This window comes from Phalangium opilio, unplaced genomic scaffold, assembly GCF_054372755.1.
Source record: "Phalangium opilio isolate 3A_F unplaced genomic scaffold, DU_Popi_V2 ptg000063l_1, whole genome shotgun sequence".
NCBI classification, from domain to species: Eukaryota; Metazoa; Arthropoda; class Arachnida; order Opiliones; family Phalangiidae; genus Phalangium; species Phalangium opilio.
The window spans coordinates 27,902-50,534 of NW_028324180.1; the positions used below are offsets into that span (position 1 = coordinate 27,902).

General features: G+C 40.4%; 2 protein-coding genes and 1 non-coding gene across 3 annotated transcripts; 2 read left to right on the plus strand and 1 right to left on the minus strand.

Annotated features, from left to right (window-relative positions):
- Window positions 1–706: 706 nt before the first annotated feature.
- Window positions 707–860, minus strand: LOC149662094 (5.8S ribosomal RNA). Its single transcript, XR_016368678.1, has one exon. It is a non-coding gene; the product is annotated as a 5.8S ribosomal RNA (ribosomal RNA).
- Window positions 861–10,965: 10,105 nt separating this feature from the next.
- Window positions 10,966–14,787, plus strand: LOC149662095 (uncharacterized). The gene has a single exon (XM_089842271.1). It carries the CDS (start codon window positions 10,966–10,968, stop codon window positions 14,785–14,787), a length of 3,822 nt encoding a protein of 1,273 aa, XP_089698397.1.
- A 234-nt stretch (window positions 14,788–15,021) lies between these two features.
- On the plus strand, window positions 15,022–16,164 carry LOC149662096 (uncharacterized). Its single transcript, XM_089842272.1, has one exon. It carries the CDS (start codon window positions 15,022–15,024, stop codon window positions 16,162–16,164), a length of 1,143 nt encoding a protein of 380 aa, XP_089698398.1.
- Window positions 16,165–22,633: the final 6,469 nt, after the last annotated feature.

Below are 22,633 nucleotides of genomic sequence, written 5' to 3' on the forward strand. Positions count from 1 at the left end.
GAAACGAGCTGCCTAAAACACCGGTAGAAACTTCGCGAGGGAGAAACGAGCTGCCTAAAACACCGGTAGAAACTTCGCGAGGGAGAAACGACCTGCCACCTTCCGGCACCCGCTTTCAAAAACGGCCAGCTTTCAGCGACCTGACCCGTCGCAGAGTAGTTCGAACGGAAGGAAATGCGCCAAACGGTCCGCAGCAATCGCCCGCCCGGCCGACCGAGGTCCGCACCGTTAGAGACGAACGACACACGCGGTCACGTCCGACTGAATGCCTCCGACGATCATCTTCGAGGGCTCACCGGTTAACCTCTAAACGGTTTCACGTACTCTTGAACTCTCTTTTCTAAGATCTTTTCAACTTTCCCTCACGGTACTTTTTCGCTATCGGTTACGTGGTCGTATTTAGCCTTAGAGCTATACTCTCAAGCAACCCGACTCCAAGGAGTTTTGCTTCCGCCGGAGACCATAAGCGACTATGGGCCTTGCGCATTACTCGAAACCCGCTCTGGTCCTAATGATTATTAAGGCATAGCACGAATCGAACGTGCGACAACACGGTGAGTCGACGAACGAGGCGAAACACGCGATTTAAACCGATCTCGATTCCCGAAAGGTAAACTTTCGCGAAACAAGAAACACGGTCACCATAGAACCGACTAATCGTCTTCGAATGATCGTGTACGAAACGCGGTCACAGTGGTCAGTAATCTGACCCTCAGACAGGCGAAACCTCGGGAAAAACCCGAGGTCGCAATTTGCGTTCGAAAGATAAGTGTTCAATGTGTCCTGCATTTCACACCAAGTCTCGCAGCTTGCTGCGTTCTTCATCGACCCACGAACCGAGTGATCCACCGCTTAGAGTCGTACATTTATTTTTCAAAAATACAAACCCTTGATATGAAGCGCTTTCTGTTAAGAAAGGCGGACGCTTGGTAACGCCCTATGGTAGAGGTTATACTGATGGTATGTTATCGATTGGGCGTGTTATCAAAACAGCATTGTCCAAAACGGCTTTTTCATAAACGCGTTTGCCATTATAGCCATTTCTCGTTTTAGAGCATTTTGATTACAGCGTTTATATCTTGAGCGTACGAAAGTACGCCTTTTCCAAAATATTGTTGTTTATCTTCATTAACTTCCCAAAATAATATGCATTTTCCAAAAAATTATATTTTATATTTACTTCCGATATAACATTACTCCTTTTTGCATAATATTGTTCTTTGTCCTATATACTTAATATAATAGAGATTTCCCTCCCTATCAATCACAGTTTGGGCGGAAACAGCAACCGCTGTTTTGGGAACCGCTTTATTCCAAAACGCTCTTTTCAAAACCGCTCAACTACCCGTGAACCATACTGATAGTGCCGGGAATTCACCGCGGAAAAAGGGTAAACTCCCAAAAATGGAATTAATCGAGCTGCCGCGGAATTTGACGTCCGCGGCCCGACCCCTCTATATTCCATGCCCCCAGACACGAAAGATTCCACACTCGAACAGTCTGGTCCGCCGAGATTTTCTTGATTCCACCGGAGAGCGATTTCTACCCGTCGCGACCCGTTCGACGGCAATCACGACGCGACAAAGCCTGCCAGGGGGCTCTCAAAGTTGGAGACGCAATCTAGAGTGCTTCTTTTTCCCCTTCTTGCTTTGTCCTCCCGCTCTTGCTCTTCTCTGCTTACGCTAGCTTGTGTCCTCATCAGCGCGTTGTATCACACGTCCTCGGTGATTAGAGCTGGTAACCACTACGCTGTGTGGGCTAAGCGGATACGCGCCCTTCCCAAGCCAAGGTGTGAGGCAACGTGCCGAGGGTTGCATGGTACTGCGAAAGTAAAACTGCGGTATCGCTAACTATCCCCTCGGGGTACCAGTCGACACCTCGTTGTAACCAGCCTTCCAACTGTGCGGGGGACTACCTGGAGGTGACCTTTTACTTGCCCCCTTACTCGTGGCATCTTATGGATCCGAAACAAAAACCTAAAACAAATTCTAGCAAAACCTCTAAATCTACAGTGCAAGGCAAAGCCCTCACTGATACCGCGCCAGGGCCTGGAGCCAGCAAAACTCGTTCCGATTCATCGGTGCGTGTGTCTGACTCCAGTATTGCCCGCGCTAATGTCTTGGCGCAAGGGCCTGCCTCTGGCAGGACCCAGCCCCCAAGACTACTAAACCAGCCGAGCGACGCCGTCTTAAACGACAGATTGAATTTAGATTTTCATTATATAGGGTTTTGTATCCTCGGGGTACAGGTGATTTTTTAACAAATCGTATTTGTAAAACGATTTTAAACAAAAGTCGCAAGAGATACAACCCCCCATCATCCCGTGCCAAGTTTTCTCGGGATGGATATGATCCCCAATTTTTAAGAGATAAATAAATTTAGGAGCGTGGGGTCCTTTAAATAATATGGTAAAATTATTCGCAGCATCCACAGTCACAATCCGATAATAGGGGGCTAAATAATTTAACTAATAATAACTTTTATTTTTTTTTGATTGATATGATAATATTAATTGTAATGTTTAAGTTCCCAAGTAGAAATCTAATCTTGCCTAGGATTAAAAAGATATGTAATAATTATAAATTGCAAAAAAATTACAAGCAACACAGCGGTAAAGGCAGTCTGGCGCGCGTGCGAAGTCTGTCTGTCTCTCCTCTACCGCAATACAATATTCGATTGCATCCAGTGGAGCGCGTCGGGGAGGTGGGGGGGTCCATATCCTTCTATCTCTCTCTTCTCTTGACTATAACTTAACTCGCTCTATATTATAAGCGAGCGTGGCTAAGTGGTAGCGCGGGCGTCTTCACTGACGTCTAGTATGGATTGGGACGTCGCGGCTTCGCTTCGCGACACCGGCAGAAAAATAATTTAATTTGAAATAAAATGCGTTACGCCACCTAAGAGGTGTAATGTGAACTACGGGTGAAGTTTGAGTTGAAAATTCGCGGGAAATTTGAAATTCAAAATATTTATTTATTTGCAAATATCCCATCGAGTACGCGAAAAAAAGGGGGAAATGGGGAATAGAAAAGGCGCCCTGCCTAGCTAGGGTCGGAACAATACTTTCGCTGCTCTAAAGAGCGCAAAAGTAAAAAGCGAAGCGAGCGGGTTTCTTGATTGTTTGTCTAGAGCGGGTAGTCATCTAAGATCGTGAAGAGGGAGTTGCGTTGTCTTTTGAGCAAAGTCATTGGCTGGAATGTGGGATCTGGTGATAGGAATATCAGAGTGATCTGTAACGGTACTGGGAAAGGAATGTGGAATGTCAGTAGTCGGAGATTGTGATCCGGTCATAATGATACCAGGTGGATCAGAAGCAGTACTTAGTAGGGAAATTGGATAATGCTTTTCTACAGCCCTGGAGAGATGGTCCTCGATAGTCGTTGAGCGAGTGACTGGTTCAGCTGTCATACCGACTTTGGTGACAAGGGGTTTGTGAGCATAATCAGTTTCGGCAAGACGAATGTGAAAACGATTTCTTGTATAAATTCTTCCTTGCTCAGCGTAATCCAGGTCCAAATTTAATAATTGTTCCTCGTTGCCATTTTTCTTTGGGATTGTTCCGAAACCACACGGATGAGTTGACAGGGAGAGAGGGAAGCGAGTGGGAACCGGTATTGGCGTATTTTGATTGGTGAGCCTGGCGACGGTGTAATTCTTCAGAAGCACTGCTTGTGTCAAAATGTGGCGTAAGTTTATCCGAAATAGCAGGAAGTAAGGAACGGATTCGTCGACCCATAAGTAGTTCTGAAGGAGACTGAAGACCATGCGTAGGTGTGATAGGTAGTCCAAAAGAACTAGGTTGAGATCCTTACCATCCTCTAAAGCTTTGCGTAGAGAATGCTTTATAGTGCCAACAGCGCGTTCAACTTGACCGTTGGAAAGGGGATAGTGATTAGAAGTTTTGTTATGAAATATGTTCCATTCACGAAAGAATTCGGCCATGAGTGCAGAGTTGAACGGTGGACCTTGATCGGAAACGAGTTCTTCAGGAATGCCATGGCGTGCAAAGACGGTTTTCATTGAATTAATACAGCTGAAGCGTGTGTTCCATGCATATGTTGTATTTCGATGTATTTTGAGAAATGGTCGATTATAAGTAGGTAATGCTGACCAAAGTGCGTTTATAAAGGAGGACCGTAGTCACAACGCTAAGTGTTAAAACATATTACCCAGGTTCTGTCATGACTGTGCCGCTATCCTTGGTGCTTGGTTGGAGACTATTTTGTTAACCTTATTTTAATTTAGAAGACATAGCGATAGATCAAAATCTCTTTGAACTTTTATTAACATAAGAAACATAAATTATAAAAGAAGTCTGAACCACGCGGTTCAGCAAATGGTGACGACTACATTCTAACCGTCTGTGAATGCGACAGTCTTTTAGACAACATAAAATTTCTCTTTTATTCATTCCCAGTGGGATGCTAACTCCTTTCCGCAAAAGGGCAAGGGTGGCAACCGGAAAGAACTAGATATTTGGGGCTAAGGTAGTTATTTGACGGCAGTGGACTGAGCATAAACCAAAGGTTTTAAATTTTTAGCTTCCATACACTGTCGTCTGCAACGGTAGGTCTAAACCGTTGTAAATCAATGGTATCAGATCAGTAATTTGCAGCTTTCTGTTGAAACAAGACGTCGCGAGAGAGAAAGTTTTTAATTGCGGCGACTGTACAGAATGAATGTAATTATCTCGGTAGAAAAATATACGAGACCAAATATGTGAAGCTATACACAGAATAACGTTCACTTGTACACACAAGGACCAAAACCGCAATTTTATTTTAGATATATATTCTTAATTTTACCCTTTCAGATGCAAGAAGAAAAAATACGGGCAGGGTTAACAAATGTCTTAAGTTCTTAAATCCTACTGAACTTGACGTTAAGGCCCTAATGAACGTAGAAAAATCCAACGTTTCATCAGAATCCACGAAATAGTGGTAATTTGTATTTTGTTTATACGTTCAGCTTAGTTAAGTAGATGTAATATAGCCTTCAAAAAGTTAAAAATCAATTTGTTTCTGGTTTATGTAATGAAATATTTCATAGACAAAGCCTAGATTATTAATATTATCAGAAGGGAATAAGAGAGAAGGGAGACATTAGAGCCTGCTTTGGTAACGAGAGTACGACCAACCTCAAGAAAACCGCGAAAACTTTGCGCAAGTACACAGCTTTTAACCAATTTACTGCAAATATAGTTCTTTAAGTTCTCCGAGTCCGCGGTATCAGGCGGCCTATTTGTCTGCTAGATTTTCATTCTCCAAAGGCTTAGGGCTGTCGATGTTTCGTTCTTGTGTAATTATAACCTCAAGTATGTATTTTATTGAAACTAATTTGTATTTTTTAATATTAATTCAGAATAATTAGTTTTCATCTATTTATTACCTTCAAATTATCTGATTTTGGTATGTTCTCAATTCCCGTGTATCTAAATTAATTGCACAGCTTGATTTCGTTTATCAACATGAAATTCGGCCATTTTTATCTCCTTCAATGTAAAGTTGTGAACAAAACTACTTTTTATTCGTCAACCGAGACCTTATGTGACGTCACAGCTAAGACAGAAGTTAGATAGCCAATCAGCGAAGGGTAGTTGATTTGAGGTTGGTAAGACTGTTGTTACGAGTGTAAAGCATTTTGGAGATATAAAGTGTGTCCCTTCTCCGTTATTCCCTTCTGATATTATTATATTATGGTAACAATTTTCCTGTAGATGCGAGCGTAGAGTGTGAAAAACATCACCGTGGCTTTACAGAAATTCATTCAATTTCTTCAAACATCCAAGAACATCTACTTAGAAGGTAATTTATGTTTTATCTTTGATAAAAAAGTTGTTGTAGATTACAGATAATAACGGTTGTTTTTTATCTATATCCAGATTTTATTTTTATACTTGTGTTTTTTATGCATCGCGGTCATTCTTGTAACCTTTTATTTTTTATCGCGATGCCTTTAACTATATAACCGGATAACATTCTGATAACGTTTGTCAGATGTTAGTTGTCAGTGTTTAGTCAGTAGTGTTCCCGGAAATTAACTTCAATGTTTTAAGTAAATTAATAAAGAGTTTGTAACCAGTTAGTCCCAGTTGCGTCAAACAACAACAGGTTATGGGCCCAGCACGCTTGCACTGCGCAGAGGTTTAGAAGTCATACGAAGTTCAACGCCGAGAAGATTATCCTTTAAGGTGCGAAGTCAGACGGAGAATGGCCGGAAATCACCTGGGACGAATCGAGACGTTAACTAAAGATAATTATGATACCTGGAAAATACAAGTGGAAGCCTTGCTTCAAAAGAACGACCTCTGGGAGTGCGTAGATGGAACTTAAACGAGGCCAACTCTGGTGCGGGGAACGGAAGGCAACGCCCAGGCGGTCGCTACCTGGGACAGTAATGATCGAAAAGCAAAAGCAGACCTCATCTTGTCGATCAGTCCGTCGGAGTTGAAGCAAGTAAAGAATTGCACCCAGTGGCGCCGCCAGGGGGTAGACTGGGTAGGCTACAGCTTACCCGTAAATTTCAGAAGGGCCCCGAAATTAGGTTTCCATAATATTAAAAATACCATTATTACAATGTTTTGATGTAGGCCTACAAGGCAATTTACTTTAGACAAAGTTTCACACGGATGATGAACCTTTTGGCATCTGATTTTTACAATACTCTACAAAATGGGAAGTGGGTTAACACTTTCGTGTTAAAAGTTTATAACTAGCCAGAAAAGTCATCTCGCTTTTTGATTTTTAGCCACATAGTATGATGTACATCAACGATGAGGCTCTTATAGTTTGATCTGCCCTTTTGTCATTCTCGTAGTAGTTGTAGTAGTGTAAAATTTTTGGTTCGTCATTGAACGGACAGTGAATGAAACAGGATTGTGGTGAGGTGATATTTTTCGTTCCTTTTCTACATGGATGGGGATTGTAATAGTAAGTTTAAGCATTTCACTTAATTGTACAAGTGAGGTTAATGATTGTGAATTGTGTTTTACGTTTTCTCGATATATCTAAAGCGAATGAAACGATTATTAGATTGCCTTAATATAATGGAAGGTGATAAACTCTTCCTTTAAAATTTTTCTCACCCGTCGACTATGAGGATTTCACACATTCAATCCCGCTCCTCTATTTAAACATTCAAGGAAATCGAGGTTAACTTTAAATGCAAAAGCAAGTATATACTGATGGTATATTTTTTGAATGGTCTTAAGGCGGGTTTATCACGATCCCGGAATTTACGTGTATTTCTCTAGTAAGCGAAAATAATTTTAAAACCAAAAGGAAGTATATAGCATCTTTATATATTTAAATAGCTGTTACTCGCGGCGTCGCTCGCGTATAATAAGAACTTCATCAAAATGATATAAAGAATGGGCAGATATTTTGTAGCACCCTAGGAGCGAAGGCACTCGGTGTTGCCCGTCAGCCTGTAGGGACATTTTATATTTCTTTTCACTCGTACATTATTCCATACAGAAGGGTTTTTAAGTTTTGGGCCGCTATTTAAAAAGATGGCAACAAATCGAACTCAAAAGACCATTCAGCCCGCCTATAGGTTAAAGGAAAGCAGTGCACTAAATGTTTACAAAATCGGTCGAAAAGCGCGGAATTTGTTGCATAGAGATTTTTTTACATTTCTGGGCGCCATTTTTTAAGATGGCGGCGGATTGGAAAGATCTTTCTTAGTACGCGCCTACTACTTATGAGTAACGTTCCTGCTCATTTTCAGCCTTCTAGTGAAGCGATTTGGGCTGGGCGTTGATTATCAGTCAGTCTGTCAGTCTGTCAGTCAGTCAGTCAATCAGTCAGTCAGGACTTTTATTTATATAGATATAGATAGATATAGTGTATTACAATTTTATTATAAGTCAATTTATGAACGTAAGGATTACGGCCCAGGTAATAATTTTTAGGTCAGGGAAACGAGGGGCTAAACACTTGGATTTTCTGTACTTCAATTAAGGTTTAGGTATGCGTTATTGTGGGGGCTACTCACTCAAGTTTTCTGTTTGTGTCGCACCATTACATTTATAAAAGAAGGTAAATTATTGAGGTACAGATTACGTGCAATCATTTTAGCACAGTTAAAGATAGCGCATCGATTGACCAATCAGTCTGATTTTCAGTATTTCAATTAAGGGTTAACTTGTGCGTTACGATTAATCATTTTTGCACCGTTAAAGGGTGCGCAAGTTTCCTATTTGTGTCGCACTATTATAATTATGTGTCGCGCTATTATAGTTATAACAGAAGAAAATGAATTGAAGTTAGGATTACTAGTAATCATTATATCACACTTAAAGGTAGCGCATCGAGGGGCTATTCACTGAAAATTTTTATTCGTTACGATGTGGCTAAAATTATGAGCCCAGCCCTTGGGTTCTTGTTTGTTTCGCGCTCTTTACCTAATCGTCTTCTCTCCCGTTCATTCTGGTCGCATAAAACTTCGAGGTCAGACTACTTTTGGTAAACCGATTTCTCTTTTCCTCACCACAGTGGCAGTGCACAGTGACCTCATAGGGGGCTTAACTGAAAATACCCCTCTCCGACTCCGTGTTTTTATTATTTTTGCAAACAATAGTTTATATAATAATATGTCTATTTCTATAATACTGAACTTTAATATATTAAACTTCTCTATATGAATAATATGATAAAATAGTTGTTAATTTAATATTATCGACGCTGTGCAACTAAATTTTTCTCTTGAAATTTTATAAGGGGCCCCCAAATGTTCCTTAGCCTATCTGTAAAAAAATCCTGCCGGCGCCACTGATTGCACCACCTCACGGGAACTATGGCAGAAGCTCGAATCCATCAACAAGTTCAGTGGACCTGCTCGGAAAGCCACGCTGCTGAAGAAACTGACCCTCAAGAAAATGAAGGAGGGAGAAGATGTCCGGGACCACGTCCGAGAGTTCTTCGACGCAGAAGACAAGTTGGCTGACATGGGAGTAGCTGTAAACAACGACCTACTGGTCATTATGTTGTTATACAGTCTACCAGAATCGTACGAGAACTTCCGGTGCGCAATAGAGTCCAGCGATGTTTCCTGATCCAAAAGCCTTAAAAATAAAGATCTTGGAGGAATCGGACGCCAAGAAATCTAAAGAAGACGCACCCGTGCAGAATGCTATGATGGGCAGTAACCACCTTTCCCGGAAAACTGCAGAAATGGGTAGAGGATGAGGTTTACGAGGAAGCACGACCTTCAAGTACAAGTGTCATGGATGCCGGAAATCTTTAAACCTGGCCACTGCAGAGTCAACGAAGATACGAGATGTTGGCAAAGTAAAAATACCCGCAACGAATGGAATTTCACCAAGATCTAAAACAAAATACCTTCCGGATTTCCCAAGCGAAATATGCAGAAACGATCCTGAAGCGTTTCAACATGCAAGACTCCAAACCAATAGCGACTCCAATGGATGCCAACAACAAGTTGCTAAAACCAGAACACCCAGTAGCAGAAAACATCAGTGGTATTCCGTATCAATCTCTGATCGGCTCTCTCTTGTACCTGGTAGTGTCATCACGACCGGATATGGCGTACTCAGTCAGCGCATTGAGCCAGTTCAACACAAGTTATGACGAAACTCATTGGATTACCGGGAAAAGAGTTCTGAGATACCTGAAGGGAACTCTTCATCATGGGTTGCTTTATCGGAAGACCGGATTGCCAATCCAGGGTTTCTTTGACGCAGACTATGGAGGCTGTCCGACAGATAGAAAGTCATATACTGGATATGCCTTCAAACTAGCCGGCGCTGCAGCATCCTGGGAAGCACGGAAACAGCGTACCGTTGCCTTGTCCAGTACAGAAGCAGAATATATGGCAATGTCCGACGCAACCAAAGAAGCCATATATCTAAGGACTTCTCAACGAACTTGGAGTATCAGTTCCGGCCAGCGAGCTGTACAACGACAACCAGGGTGCCCAGAAACTCGTTCAGAATCCTGTTTTACATACCAGAACCAAGAACATTGATATCCGGCACCACTTCATTCGAGACACCTACGACCAGGGACATATAGCCTTGCGGTATCTACCAACAGAGGAAAAGCCAGCTGACATCTGTACGAAGAGCCTGTTTCGTCCGAAGCACCTCTTCTGCGTCAAAGCCCTGGGACTGGAAATAATTAAATAACCACCTCCTGGATAGAAGATTGAAACCACCGATCTTAAAAGGGACTGTTGAATCATAAAATGGGTCCTCGTTTAAGTTTAATAATTTGTCTAAAAATTATTTATTTTAATCTAAAGAAAACTGTTAATCGAAAAAACTAAAAATATTGTCATTATTAAAGAAAAGAAAAAAAAACATTAATGTTAAAGTATCTATGAAACGCATATATCTATGTAACCCTTTGTACCAGATTCGAAGACCAGGGTCGCCTATAAGGAATGTATAACACCTCCCTTAGAAGAGACATTCTAAGGCTTCACAAAATGTATGACCATATAAGGTAATACGGAGAGTACTGTCTCTCTCTCTTTTACGAAAACGGTAGCGTACGCTCCTTATATGGAAATGCTCTTTTGGCCTATTGACCAATGATCATTGGTCTTCGAACCCTTTTTACTTTTAAAACTTCTCAGGAGAGAAATCTCATCTCTCTTTTTTCTTTACTTGCGCTCCTGCTCTCTGCAGAAAAACACCTCCGTTTTTTTTAGCCATGTCGCCTTAGTACAAAAACCTAACTTTGTAACTTAAAAACCTTTTGCTAACTTAAATTTAATCAAGTTTTATTTTAATTGTTTATTTTAATGTCTTCAACGTTTAATTTGTTTAATAAATTCGGTTGTATTAATAGAACTCTCGTTTTTTCAAACTTTTACCACTTTCGGACTTTTTCAGTCGGGTTCGAAAGTTACTTTGCTCTCCCTAATCGAGTTTACTAACTTTTCGCGCAACATTTTGGTGCCGAAACCCGGGAGATATACGCCGGTATAACAAATTAAAAGATGGCAACTCATCAAGAATCTGAATCTTCAGAACGAGAGCTTGCAAAAGCTATTCGAAAACGTACACCTTTACGAGCCTCAACTACAAAGGCTATAACAGCGCTTAAAAAGGAACTTGATAGTCAACATCCCTGTATTGACTACCTACACAATGGAATTCTTTTGCTTAATGATAAGGAGAAAAAACTTAAGGAACTTAACGATGCTGTGGAACGCCTTATTGATGACCCTGATGAAGAAGAGAAAGAGTTCGAAACCTGCGTCAACTATAATGACGATATCATCGAAATTCGTGGAGCTGCCCAGCGCCTTATGGATCGCCTCAAACTACTAGGAGCATCTGCTCAAGCTCAGCAAGAGAATCCAGCTGAATCTACATCAACGACATCAAGAACTACGCTACAAAATCTAGACCTTCCACCTGTGGATAGACTTACGATTCAACAAACTCTACCAGAAGACAACCGTTCACAAACCGGAAGCACTGCAAATACCCATAACGCGCGAGAACTGTGTGTGAGACTTCCAAAATGGGATATGGTTCGGTTTAATGGTGACTTTTCAGACTGGTTAAACTTTTGGACCCAATTCTGCAACGGAATACACGATCGCAACGACCTCAGGAAGTCAGATAAGTTCAATTACTTAAAATCTTATTTAGAGGGTCCGGCCCTTCTGGCTATTAAGGGGTTAGCTGCCACAGATGCTAATTATGACTACGCTATTGACATTATAAAAGATAGATTTGGAGATACTGAAGCAATAGCAGATACTCACATGAGTATTCTAACTAATTTAGCACCTGTAAGAAAAGCCAGTGATATTGAGTCTTTAAAACCATTATATAGCACTTGCGAGATACAAATTAGAAGTTTACAGTCGTTAGGAATTGTTTCTGATTCGTATGGAGTACTTTTATGTCATGTATTAACTAAAAAGCTACCTGTTGAATTAACTATTGAATTTAACAGAAGATATGATACTAAGTCTCGAAAAATTGATGATTTGTTAACGTTCTTAAGAAAAGAAATTGCATGCCGCGAAAGAGCCTATTCTTTTAATCATAATGAACCAGATCGCAAGCCTAACGAAAATAGGTTCCTAAGCCATAGCTCACGAAAAAACTATGATGGTAGAAACCATAAGTCATCAGTACCTACCGCCTCTTCACTGACCATTTCTACTAGTGGTGGCTTTGTTAGAACATGCTTCTATTGTGAACAACCTTCACATAGAACCTCGGAGTGTACAAATTTATCTCTAGCAGAAAGACAAAACTTAGTAACTTCCAAAAAACGCTGTTACATATGCCTTAGAAAACACTTTGCTAAGAACTGTGATTCAAAAAACAAAAAATGCAAAAATTGCCAAAAACATCACCATGTAACACTCTGTACTAATTTAGAAGGGGAAAGAGAAAACCTCAAAGATGACTCTGCTCAAAATAACGAGGGGTTGGCCAATTTACACGTGGGAATGAAAGGAAGCAAAGAAAAGGAAACTGTTCTTTTACAAATGGCACAAGCCTTGGTTGTCAATTCTAATAACGGAAGCTCCTCTAAAGTTCGTTGTCTCCTTGATAACGGAAGCCAGGTGACCGTTATAAAAGAAAGCTTATCTAGAAAACTTAACCTTGAAGTGGTTAGAGAAGAATGCCTAAACATTTTCCCGTTTGAAGGTGAAAAACCCATTAAAACTATCAGAAGAAGAGTTAGACTTGAACTAAGGAACATACTAGATCCCTCTAAGAGCGTTATTATAGAAGCCCTCGAATCCAAAGAGATAAGCGGAGCTATTTTTTCCGTACCTGGTACTGAAGTATTTAATGAGATGAGGTCAAGAGGCCTAATACTTGCTGACATCCCAACTAATAACGGAAGTCAGGACTCGACTATTGACCTACTAATAGGTTCTGACGAATATTGGAGCATCGTTTTTGGTGGCTTCCAAAGACTTGGACCCAAACTAGTCGCTTTGGAAACTATTCTCGGTTGGACTGTACATGGCCCTAGCAACATGACATCTTCGTCAATCGGAATAAACACTGTAGCTATACTAAACGCACCTGTCCTTTTTTCTGAAGAGGACTTAGTTTCTAATCAACTACGCGCCTTCTGGGAGTTAGACTCCATCGGCATCCATGACTCACACTCTACTTCAACCAGTCACAGTGAAGTACTGAAAACCTTTGAAAATTCTCTCTCGTTTGACGAGGGACGTTACGAAACGGCTCTCACCTGGAAACCAAACAAAGAGAGTCTGGTGGACAACCTAGCCATCGCAACCAAAAGAACCCAAAAACTACTTCAAAAACTAAGCGAAGACCACTCTTTATTTAGAAGTTACAATGACGTAATGAAAGAGCAACTAGATTCAAGAATTATAGAAGAAGTTCCAGTGGAAGACATAAAAACTGAAAACACGCTCTACTACTTGCCTCACCGAGGCGTCTACAACGACTCAAGAAAAACTACGAAGCTACGCATAGTTTTTGATGCAATTCGTTTCCGAGAAGGAGAAGTAGCCTATACAGGAGATGTACAGAAGGCATTCTTACAAATCTCTATCGCAAAGAATGACCGAGATGTTCTAAGGTTTTTATGGACAGACATAAGAAACCCAACTACAAACTCACAATTGAAGGTCTACCGAATCACACGCGTACCTTTCGGAATTACCTGTAGTCCCTTGTTGCTGTCAGCAGTAATAAATCACCACTTTGAAAAATACAGAGCTACAGAACCGGAAGTATGCAACGCTATGGACAAGGGACGATACGTGGACGACTTAGTCCATAGTAGCCATGACGTAAAGAAAGCTTATGAGATCTCAACTAAAGCCGCTAGTATACTACTGGAAGCGGGAATGAAGCTTCACAAGTTTAAAACCAATTCTACTGAACTTCGGAAACTCTGGATTTCGAATAACTTCTCTGAAGAAACCCAAGATGACTCCCCAGAAATCAAGGTCTTAGGGATTCCCTGGAATACAAAGACAGATTGCATATTTTTCCAAGTTGAGAACTTACTGGATTTCATAATAGACCGCCAAAACACAAAAAGATGGGTGCTTAAAGCTATAGCACGCATATATGATCCTCTAGGAATGCTAGCGCCTTTTACCGTTAGAGCAAAATTTCTTTTTCAACTACTGTGGCAGATGGGTCTACCTTGGGATGATAAGTTACCCGAAGACATAACCATTCAGTTCGAAAATTGGTCTTCAGAATTGCAAGAACTTAAAAATATCCTTATACCAAGATATTATTACTTAGAAGCTGGAAAACAAGTCTACGACAACTTCAAAACAAATGAGCTACACGTATTTGTCGATGCAAGTGAAAGGGCTTACGCTACTTGCGCCTATCTTAGATTTGAAACCAAAGATGGAATAATAGGAACCGTACTAGTCGCTGCCAAGACAAGAGTTGCTCATCTCAAAAAATTAACATTACCTCGCTTGGAGTTAATGGGAGCAATCTTAGGCGCTCGACTGTCAAAACATCTATTGGATACGTTCACAATAAAGCCAACTGGAGTAAAAATGTGGACAGACTCAACAATAGTACTACAATGGATAAGAGGATCGGTTGAACAGTGGAAACCTTTCGTATCTAACCGAGTCCGGGAGATACAGACTCTAACTAACCCGGAGGCGTGGAATCATTGTAGATCAAAAGAAAATCCGGCTGACCTACCCACAAGAGGTAGAACCGTTTTTGACCCATCTTCCAACAGTCTATGGTTAAGCCAACCAAAGGAAATGCACCCTAAGAAAAATCTAAACCTGAAGGGCACTAATTCTAAAGAGCAAACGGAATAATTAAGAACTGCATTTTTACCTGTAACTCAAGCCATTTGCATAGTCGAACCAGCAACTGAACCACCTTTAAAACTAAAATCTTACAGCAGATTAAGAAGAGTTTATCGTGTTACGGCATGGATACTAAGATTTAGAGATAATACAAGGAGGAAAAATAAGCTTGACCGAAAACTTGATGAGCTCTCAGTGGATGAAATATCCAGAGCGGAAAAATTTTGGATTAAGCTTGCTCAAATGGAAAGCTTTCCAGACGAGATGAAAAACTTGAAAAACAAACAAGCTATATCTAAAGATTCCAAAATCTACATGCTAGAACCTTTCCTTGACGAACACAATCTAATGTGTGTAGGAGGAAGACTAACCTCAAAATCACTCTCATATCGCGAGCGACACCCCTGGATCTTATCACAAAAGCATGATCTCTCAAATTTAATTGCTAACTACCCTCACGAGAGGTTAATGCATAGTGGTGTCAACGATACACTCGTTCAAGTTAGAGAACAGTTTTGGATACTCAGTGGCAGAAAACTAGTAAAGGAAACGCTAAAACAATGCCAACTCTGCAAACTATTTAGAGCAAAAGCTGGGGAAGCGGAAATGGCACCCTTGCCAGACTTTAGAACTTCCGTAAGCCCTCCCTTTGAGAGATGCGGAATTGATTTCGCTGGCCCACTCTACTCTAGAGATGGAAAGAAATGCTACATTGCATTGTTCACTTGCGCAGTCACGCGGGCTGTACACTTAGAATTGGTATCGGATATGACAGCAGACGCGTTTCTTCTCTCCTTTCGTCGATTCATAGCCAGACGAGGGATGGTAAAACAAATACACTCGGACAACGCAAAGACGTTTAAGCGAGCCGATATGGATATCAAAGAGCTATTAAAAAATGTAAATAGCACCGAAGTCAAAAAATATCTCGGAGAACTAAACATAACGTGGCATTACATCGTCGACAGAGCACCCTGGTGGGGAGGCTATTGGGAACGACTTGTACGATCCGTAAAGGTCTGTCTGCGCAAAACACTTGGTCAAGCGCGTCTTAAAGACGAGGAAATCGCCACAACTTTAACAGAGGTCGAAGCTATTATAAATTCTAGACCTTTGACGTTTGTCTACCAAGATCCTGGAGAACCTACTCCCCTCACTCCCGCACACTTCCTAGTGGGTGGAAGATTAACGTCATTACCCTCAAGAAAATTTCATAAGAAACTAATCACACCTGCAACACGCCAAGAACTAACAAATCGACTTAAGTATCGTCAAAGGCTAATAGATAACTTTTGGTTCAGATGGAAAAATGACTATTTATTAGAATTGCGCTCGGCGCACCATAAATTGAAAAGAGAACCAAGCAAAGAACTTAAAAAAGACTAATCTCAGAACCCAAACTTCCACGCCTGTGCTGGAAAATGGCAGTCGTTGAAGAGGTATTTCGCGGACGCGATGACAAAATTAGATCGTGTTTACTTAGGCTTGCGAATGGTACAAAACTAAAAAGACCCATTCCTTTAATTTACAATCTCGAAATAAACGAGTAAATATTTGTTCTTAACATTTACCATTAATCTTGAACACTTTGTATTCAAGGGGGGGAACTTATGTTGAATCATAAAATGGGTCCTCGTTTAAGTTTAATAATTTGTCTAAAAATTATTTATTTTAATCTAAAGAAAACTGTTAATCGAAAAAACTAAAAATATTGTCATTATTAAAGAAAAGAAAAAAAAACATTAATGTTAAAGTATCTATGAAACGCATATATCTATGTAACCCTTTGTACCAGATTCGAAGACCAGGGTCGCCTATAAGGAATGTATAACACCTCCCTTAGAAGAGACATTCTAAGGCTTCACAAAATGTATGACCATATAAGGTAATACGGAGAGTACTGTCTCTCTCTCTTTTACGAAAACGGTAGCGTACGCTCCTTATATGGAAATGCTCTTTTGGCCTATTGACCAATGATCATTGGTCTTCGAACCCTTTTTACTTTTAAAACTTCTCAGGAGAGAAATCTCATCTCTCTTTTTTCTTTACTTGCGCTCCTGCTCTCTGCAGAAAAACACCTCCGTTTTTTTTAGCCATGTCGCCTTAGTACAAAAACCTAACTTTGTAACTTAAAAACCTTTTGCTAACTTAAATTTAATCAAGTTTTATTTTAATTGTTTATTTTAATGTCTTCAACGTTTAATTTGTTTAATAAATTCGGTTGTATTAATAGAACTCTCGTTTTTTCAAACTTTTACCACTTTCGGACTTTTTCAGTCGGGTTCGAAAGTTACTTTGCTCTCCCTAATCGAGTTTACTAACTTTTCGCGCAACAGGGACTGTTGTAGATTAGAGATAATAACGGTGGTTTTTTATCGATATCCAGATTTTATTTTTATACTTGTGTTTGTTATGCATTGCGGTCATTCTTATAACCTTCTATTTTTTATCGCGATGCCTCTAACTATATAACCGGATAACATTCTGATAACGTTTGTCAGATGTCAGTCAGTGTTCAGTCAGTAGTGTTCCCGGAAATTAACTTTAATGTTTTAAGTAAATTAATGAAGAGTTTGTAACCAGTTAGTCTCAGAGTCGTTCTTGCGTCAAACAACAACCGTTGGAAATAGTTTTTTGTTCAGCGGCTCTATTCAAGTTAGGCTAAATCTGTTCAGCTATACGACCTTGAATTTTAAAAACTATATTTTTCTTCGAAGGTCTGACTCCGAATTGAATGCTTAATGTAAAGCATTACGTAGGGAACAAATTTTTTTGGTATGGTTATGTAACCGACTCTATGCCTAACGCTCATGGCCGCTATAGGGGAGAGTGCTCTACCAAAAATACCTTTCCGACGATAATCGGTATAGTAAGCGAATGCTCGGGGGCCGCCTAAACATGCAAAATTCGGAAATTGCTAGTCGCGTTAATGTAGTTAATTTAATAAATTAAGCATTTTTAAAATAATAGTCCCACCGTATAAAAACAGTGTATAAATCAATCATTTTGACTACTTCTACAAAAGCACGGTGTCTTTTATTATGACAATGCAGCAGGAATACATAATGCAGAGAATTACTCGTCTACGCTACCAGTTAAACAACCATTGTTAATTATAATCTTGTCTTTCAGATCGTGAATTCTACAATTATCGTGGCCATATGAACAGTAAAGTAATATTATCCTGGATGAAGCCAATTGCCAAAAATATTGGCAGGGAACAAGTGAACAAAGGATTCAATCTATGGTGTAGGGCTCTCAACCATTAATAATTCCAACCATTGTGAAACCTTTTAAGTGGTGAGATACTAAAGAAGCAGTAGACGCTTAACAAGTTTAAAACCCACATTGAACTAGGAGCACTATTGCCTATTTATTCGGTAATTAAAAGAGAGAAGAACATTTCAATACACGATTTAACAGTTATTAACAAATTGTCATTTGCTGTTTTTTTTCAAGGTATATTATTGCTCGGCTGTGCCTGCCAAAAGGTCAGAGAGCAGCAGTATGCACTAATTTAGGGATCACGGAGTTTTTAGTGGTCAGGCACTTGATTGTGGTAGAATGCATGAATGCAGAATCAAAGATCATAAAATGGAAACTACATAATGTGCAAAATTGGTGTTAGATAATGAAGAAAAGGTTCTTTTGGATAAGTAATCATTAACTATATATTTTACTCTAGGTATTTCCAATTTCAGACTTTCAGTAATTAAGGTATCAATTATAGTTATTTCAAAATTGTAAAATTCCGAAAAATCAAACTATTTCTTTGTGGCAGCAAACAACTCGCCTATTCACAACGGATGGAAAGAAATTTTAAGGTGTGATTACTGTATTTAAGTTTAAATTTAGAAGTTTGTAGATTTTGTAGTGTTAAACACCTCTTTTCAATTAAATTTCGCCATGGTTTTTTTTTGGTTAAAGGTGTTAAAGGTATGTCAGCCACATATATAACACACATATGATAATTCAAAGTGTATACTTAGTAGGTTCTATTAACAATTTAAAATTCGACATATGATTGTTCATACGGATTGCCGTAAAGCTTTCCGAACAGCTGCGCAACTTATGCCCAAAGAAAAACGAGAAAATATATCTGATATTTTAGCGCATAGTGAAGAAACGGCAAAACGAAATTATTGACTTAACTCTAACGCGAAAATGGTCTAAATGGCTCAAGTATTTCACGAATTAATTTCATTCGCAACAAAGTACGACGGTAAGTATTAATTTAATTAAATAACAACAATAGTGGTTTTTGAACTGTATTTCCAATTACTGTTCCATCTCTCCTTTATAGAAGTAAATTTTGGGATATTCGGTAGCGGCTTCAAGGGGTCCGAAAGCAATCTCTTTGAGTTTGGAAGCGACACTCAACAATCTTTCTGCAGCCATCGTCCAACAAGCAGTAAACTCTAATCAGCAACCCGATCTTCGACGCTTTGCACAGAAGAACGAAAATTTTAACAGTTTTATTGGCAATAAAGTGTAAAGTTTCTATTATATTAAATGTTTGTTTTATTAAACCGCAACTGACACCATGGAATTAAGAAATTTAACTATTGATCTGTTTCCACCCACAAAGGACAAAGAATTTCCAGGTTTTGAAATGATAAAAGCGGCGTTTTGTAAAAAAAACATTTGCGGTTTACTAAAGCATCAAGAGAAATCCAAAAGAGATGGTTGGCATTACGCTCAACAAACTGTGCGTATATCTGAAAAAATCCATTTGTAAGTACAATGATTTTTAATTTGTGAGAAAAGAAATAAATAATCTTTCTTTAAAGCTGTAGAAAACGAAACATGGAGAATAAGCCCACCATTTCCGAAATAACAAAAAAGTTAACGGAAGAAAATATGTCTGCAAAACTTCTCTCTCGAGCAGTTTAAGAAATTTAAAAGGCAATTGTTAATATAAAAATTTTTAACACTTCAGAAATTCTTGGCGGTGACATTATAGTTATATAAAGCAAACGTATATTTAGGACGCAAAAGCAAAGATATTTTCGAAAAACGAAAATTGGACGAATTAATTGAGAAGCAAAATTGACCAGGGCTAACGTAAGGGGCTTCCAAAGCAATAGGAAAGGGGGTTTTAGCCACAAAGACATTCTCGAAAGGGGCTATGATAGTGGTTGGAAGTCGCGGGGATTGGGACAGGGATAAGGGAGTTGAGATGAATTGGAAATGATGATGGGCGACGTGCGGCACCGTATCTCTCCCAATTTACCTCGCGCACGCCCCTACCCTTCGGTAGGCAATTGCTAAGTGCTGACGCGTAGCGCCATTTTATTTGTATGAGAACTAGCTTCTATTTTGAAGATAGAGAGAGCTCCCTTTACAATTTCGTCCAGTGCGACCCTACCTAACCGCTGAGGATGCTGGGAGGACTATGGTGCCGTAGGTGGGGGTACACAGGCAACGCTATAGGTATGGGGGTTTCCACTGCATTCCTTTCTCCTTCAAGGTTGGGACTCCAGGCATAGCCAACTCCATCACGCTCTCGACAACGCAAAGCAACTCGCGCCAGCGTGGGAAATAAGGCGGTGACACAGGGCAAATGACCAGTTTAAAAATTCCCTGGTCCAGTTCAAAAATTAAATCGGAGGGGGGGGGGTCAGTGGTCCACGAGACTACTAAGAAAGTTTAAGGGTAACCAGACTCCACACATTAAAATTCCAATATTTTAATTATCCACTTCTTTAGTTTAGCAGACGACGTGCTCTGGTCAATGGTCACGGACCAGTTTATTTATTCCAAGTCAGGAAAGTCACTGGTCTAATGTCCAGTTTAAAAAATGCTTATTTGGTCACGGACCAGAAAACTCACGTAAACGCGACGCGAATGACGAAAACTACGTATTTTCCGACTGAGGAGAGGCGAAATAGACCGGCCTCCTTTTACGTCCCCCTTTTACGTCCCCCCCTTGTTTTTTGAAAGTGGGACTGGGACTATGGGGCGCGAATACTTGGGCATTTTATACCTTCTCCCTAGTAAACTAGATATCGCTTCTTGGTAAAACTTTATATAACTAAAACCATGAGTTTATAACATATGTTCCATAACAAGGTTCATAAAACTTTTGGAAAACAAATTTCCCCGAGTTTTCCAGGTTTTTCCCGTATATGGAGCAAATGTTAACGAAGGAGGGAAGGGGCAAATAGAACTATTACAAAATCAAAGGATATCCCCGTATCTCTAATATAACCAGAGTTACGAGCTTCCAAAATTTAGTGTAATGTTAATGCTATGGAGGAGGCAAAGTACCTACAAGCACTCAAAAGCACCTACAAGTACCCGGGGCAAGTACCTACTAGCACCCGGAGCAAGTACCTACTAGCACCCGGAGCAAGTCCCTACTAGCACCCGGAGCAAGTACCTACAAGCACCCAGGAGCACCCGGGCAAGCATCCAGGAGCACCCGGGCAAGCATCCAGGAGCACCCGGGGCAAGTACCTACAAGCACCCGGAGCAAGTACCTACAAGCACCCGGAGCAAGTACTTACAAGCACCCGGAGCAAGTACCTACAAGCACCCGGAGCAAGTACCTACAAGCACCCGGAGCAAGTACCTACAAGCACCCGGGCAAGCACCCAGGAGCACCCGGGCAAGCACCCAGGAGCAACCGGGGCAAGTACCTACAAGCACCCGGGGCAAGCACCCAGAGGCACCCGGGGCAAGTACCCACAAGTGCCTACAAGCAACCACAAGTACTTACAAACACCCACAAGTACCCAGGGCAAGCACCCACAAGTACCCGGGGCAAGTACCCACAAGTACCTTCAAGTACCCACAAGTACCTTCAAGTACCCACAAGTACCTTCAAGTACCCACAAGTACCTTCAAGCACCCACAAGTACCTACAAGCGCCCACAAGTACCTAAAAGCACCCACAAGTACCTAAAAGCCCCCACAAGCACCCACAAGTACCTATAAACACCCACAAGTACCTACAAGCACCCACAAGAACGCACAAGTACCTACAAGCACCCACAAGTACCCATAAGCACCCACAAGTACCCACAAGCACCTACAAGTACCCACAAGCACCTACAAGTACCCACAAGCACCCAAAAGCACCTACAAGTACCAACAAGTACCCACAAGCACCTACAAGTACCCACACGCACCCACAAGCACCTACAAATACCCACAAGCACCTACAAGCACCCACAAGCACCTACAAGCACCCACAAGCACCCGGGCAAAACACCTACAAGAGCTCAAACGCAATGTTTTTCTTGCTTAATATCCCTCTAACGGCGTGAATCACGAAAAAAACGCCGTAAGTCCAATATAAAAAATTAGGCCTAAAATGCGTGTCTCTCACAGTGATAAAACGCCGTAATTCCAATACCCAAAACAACGTAAGTCAAGGTATGTGTTAATAATGATAAAAATCAATACTTAAACTTAATTGATCTTAATGAAACTAAAAAAAGGCGCTACATTGAACTGTTCTCTTTCATTTAAGATAGTTCCCAAACGTATCGAATGAATAGTTTTCCATATATGCCTGCTGACATAATCCTCTTTTTTATAAAATTCCCATGTTATGTCTATGGAACAATATAGTATCTTTCACCAAATGTCGGATTCATTTTATGGATACTAAAACCACCCTTAACACCTTTTTTCTTTATAGAATTAACTGTTAGTTGGATCTCTTTGAAATTTTAACCACAAAATTAGGGCCCAAATTTAAGTTCACTGGCAAAATTTCAAAGCAGCAAACACAATACGAAAAAAGTTACGGCCAATCAAAGAACCTTCCTTTAGCATTAGAGGCAGTATCAAGTCTTATCTAAGAGAGCGACCGCTCTCCTAGAATATACGCAAAAGAAGGAAATAT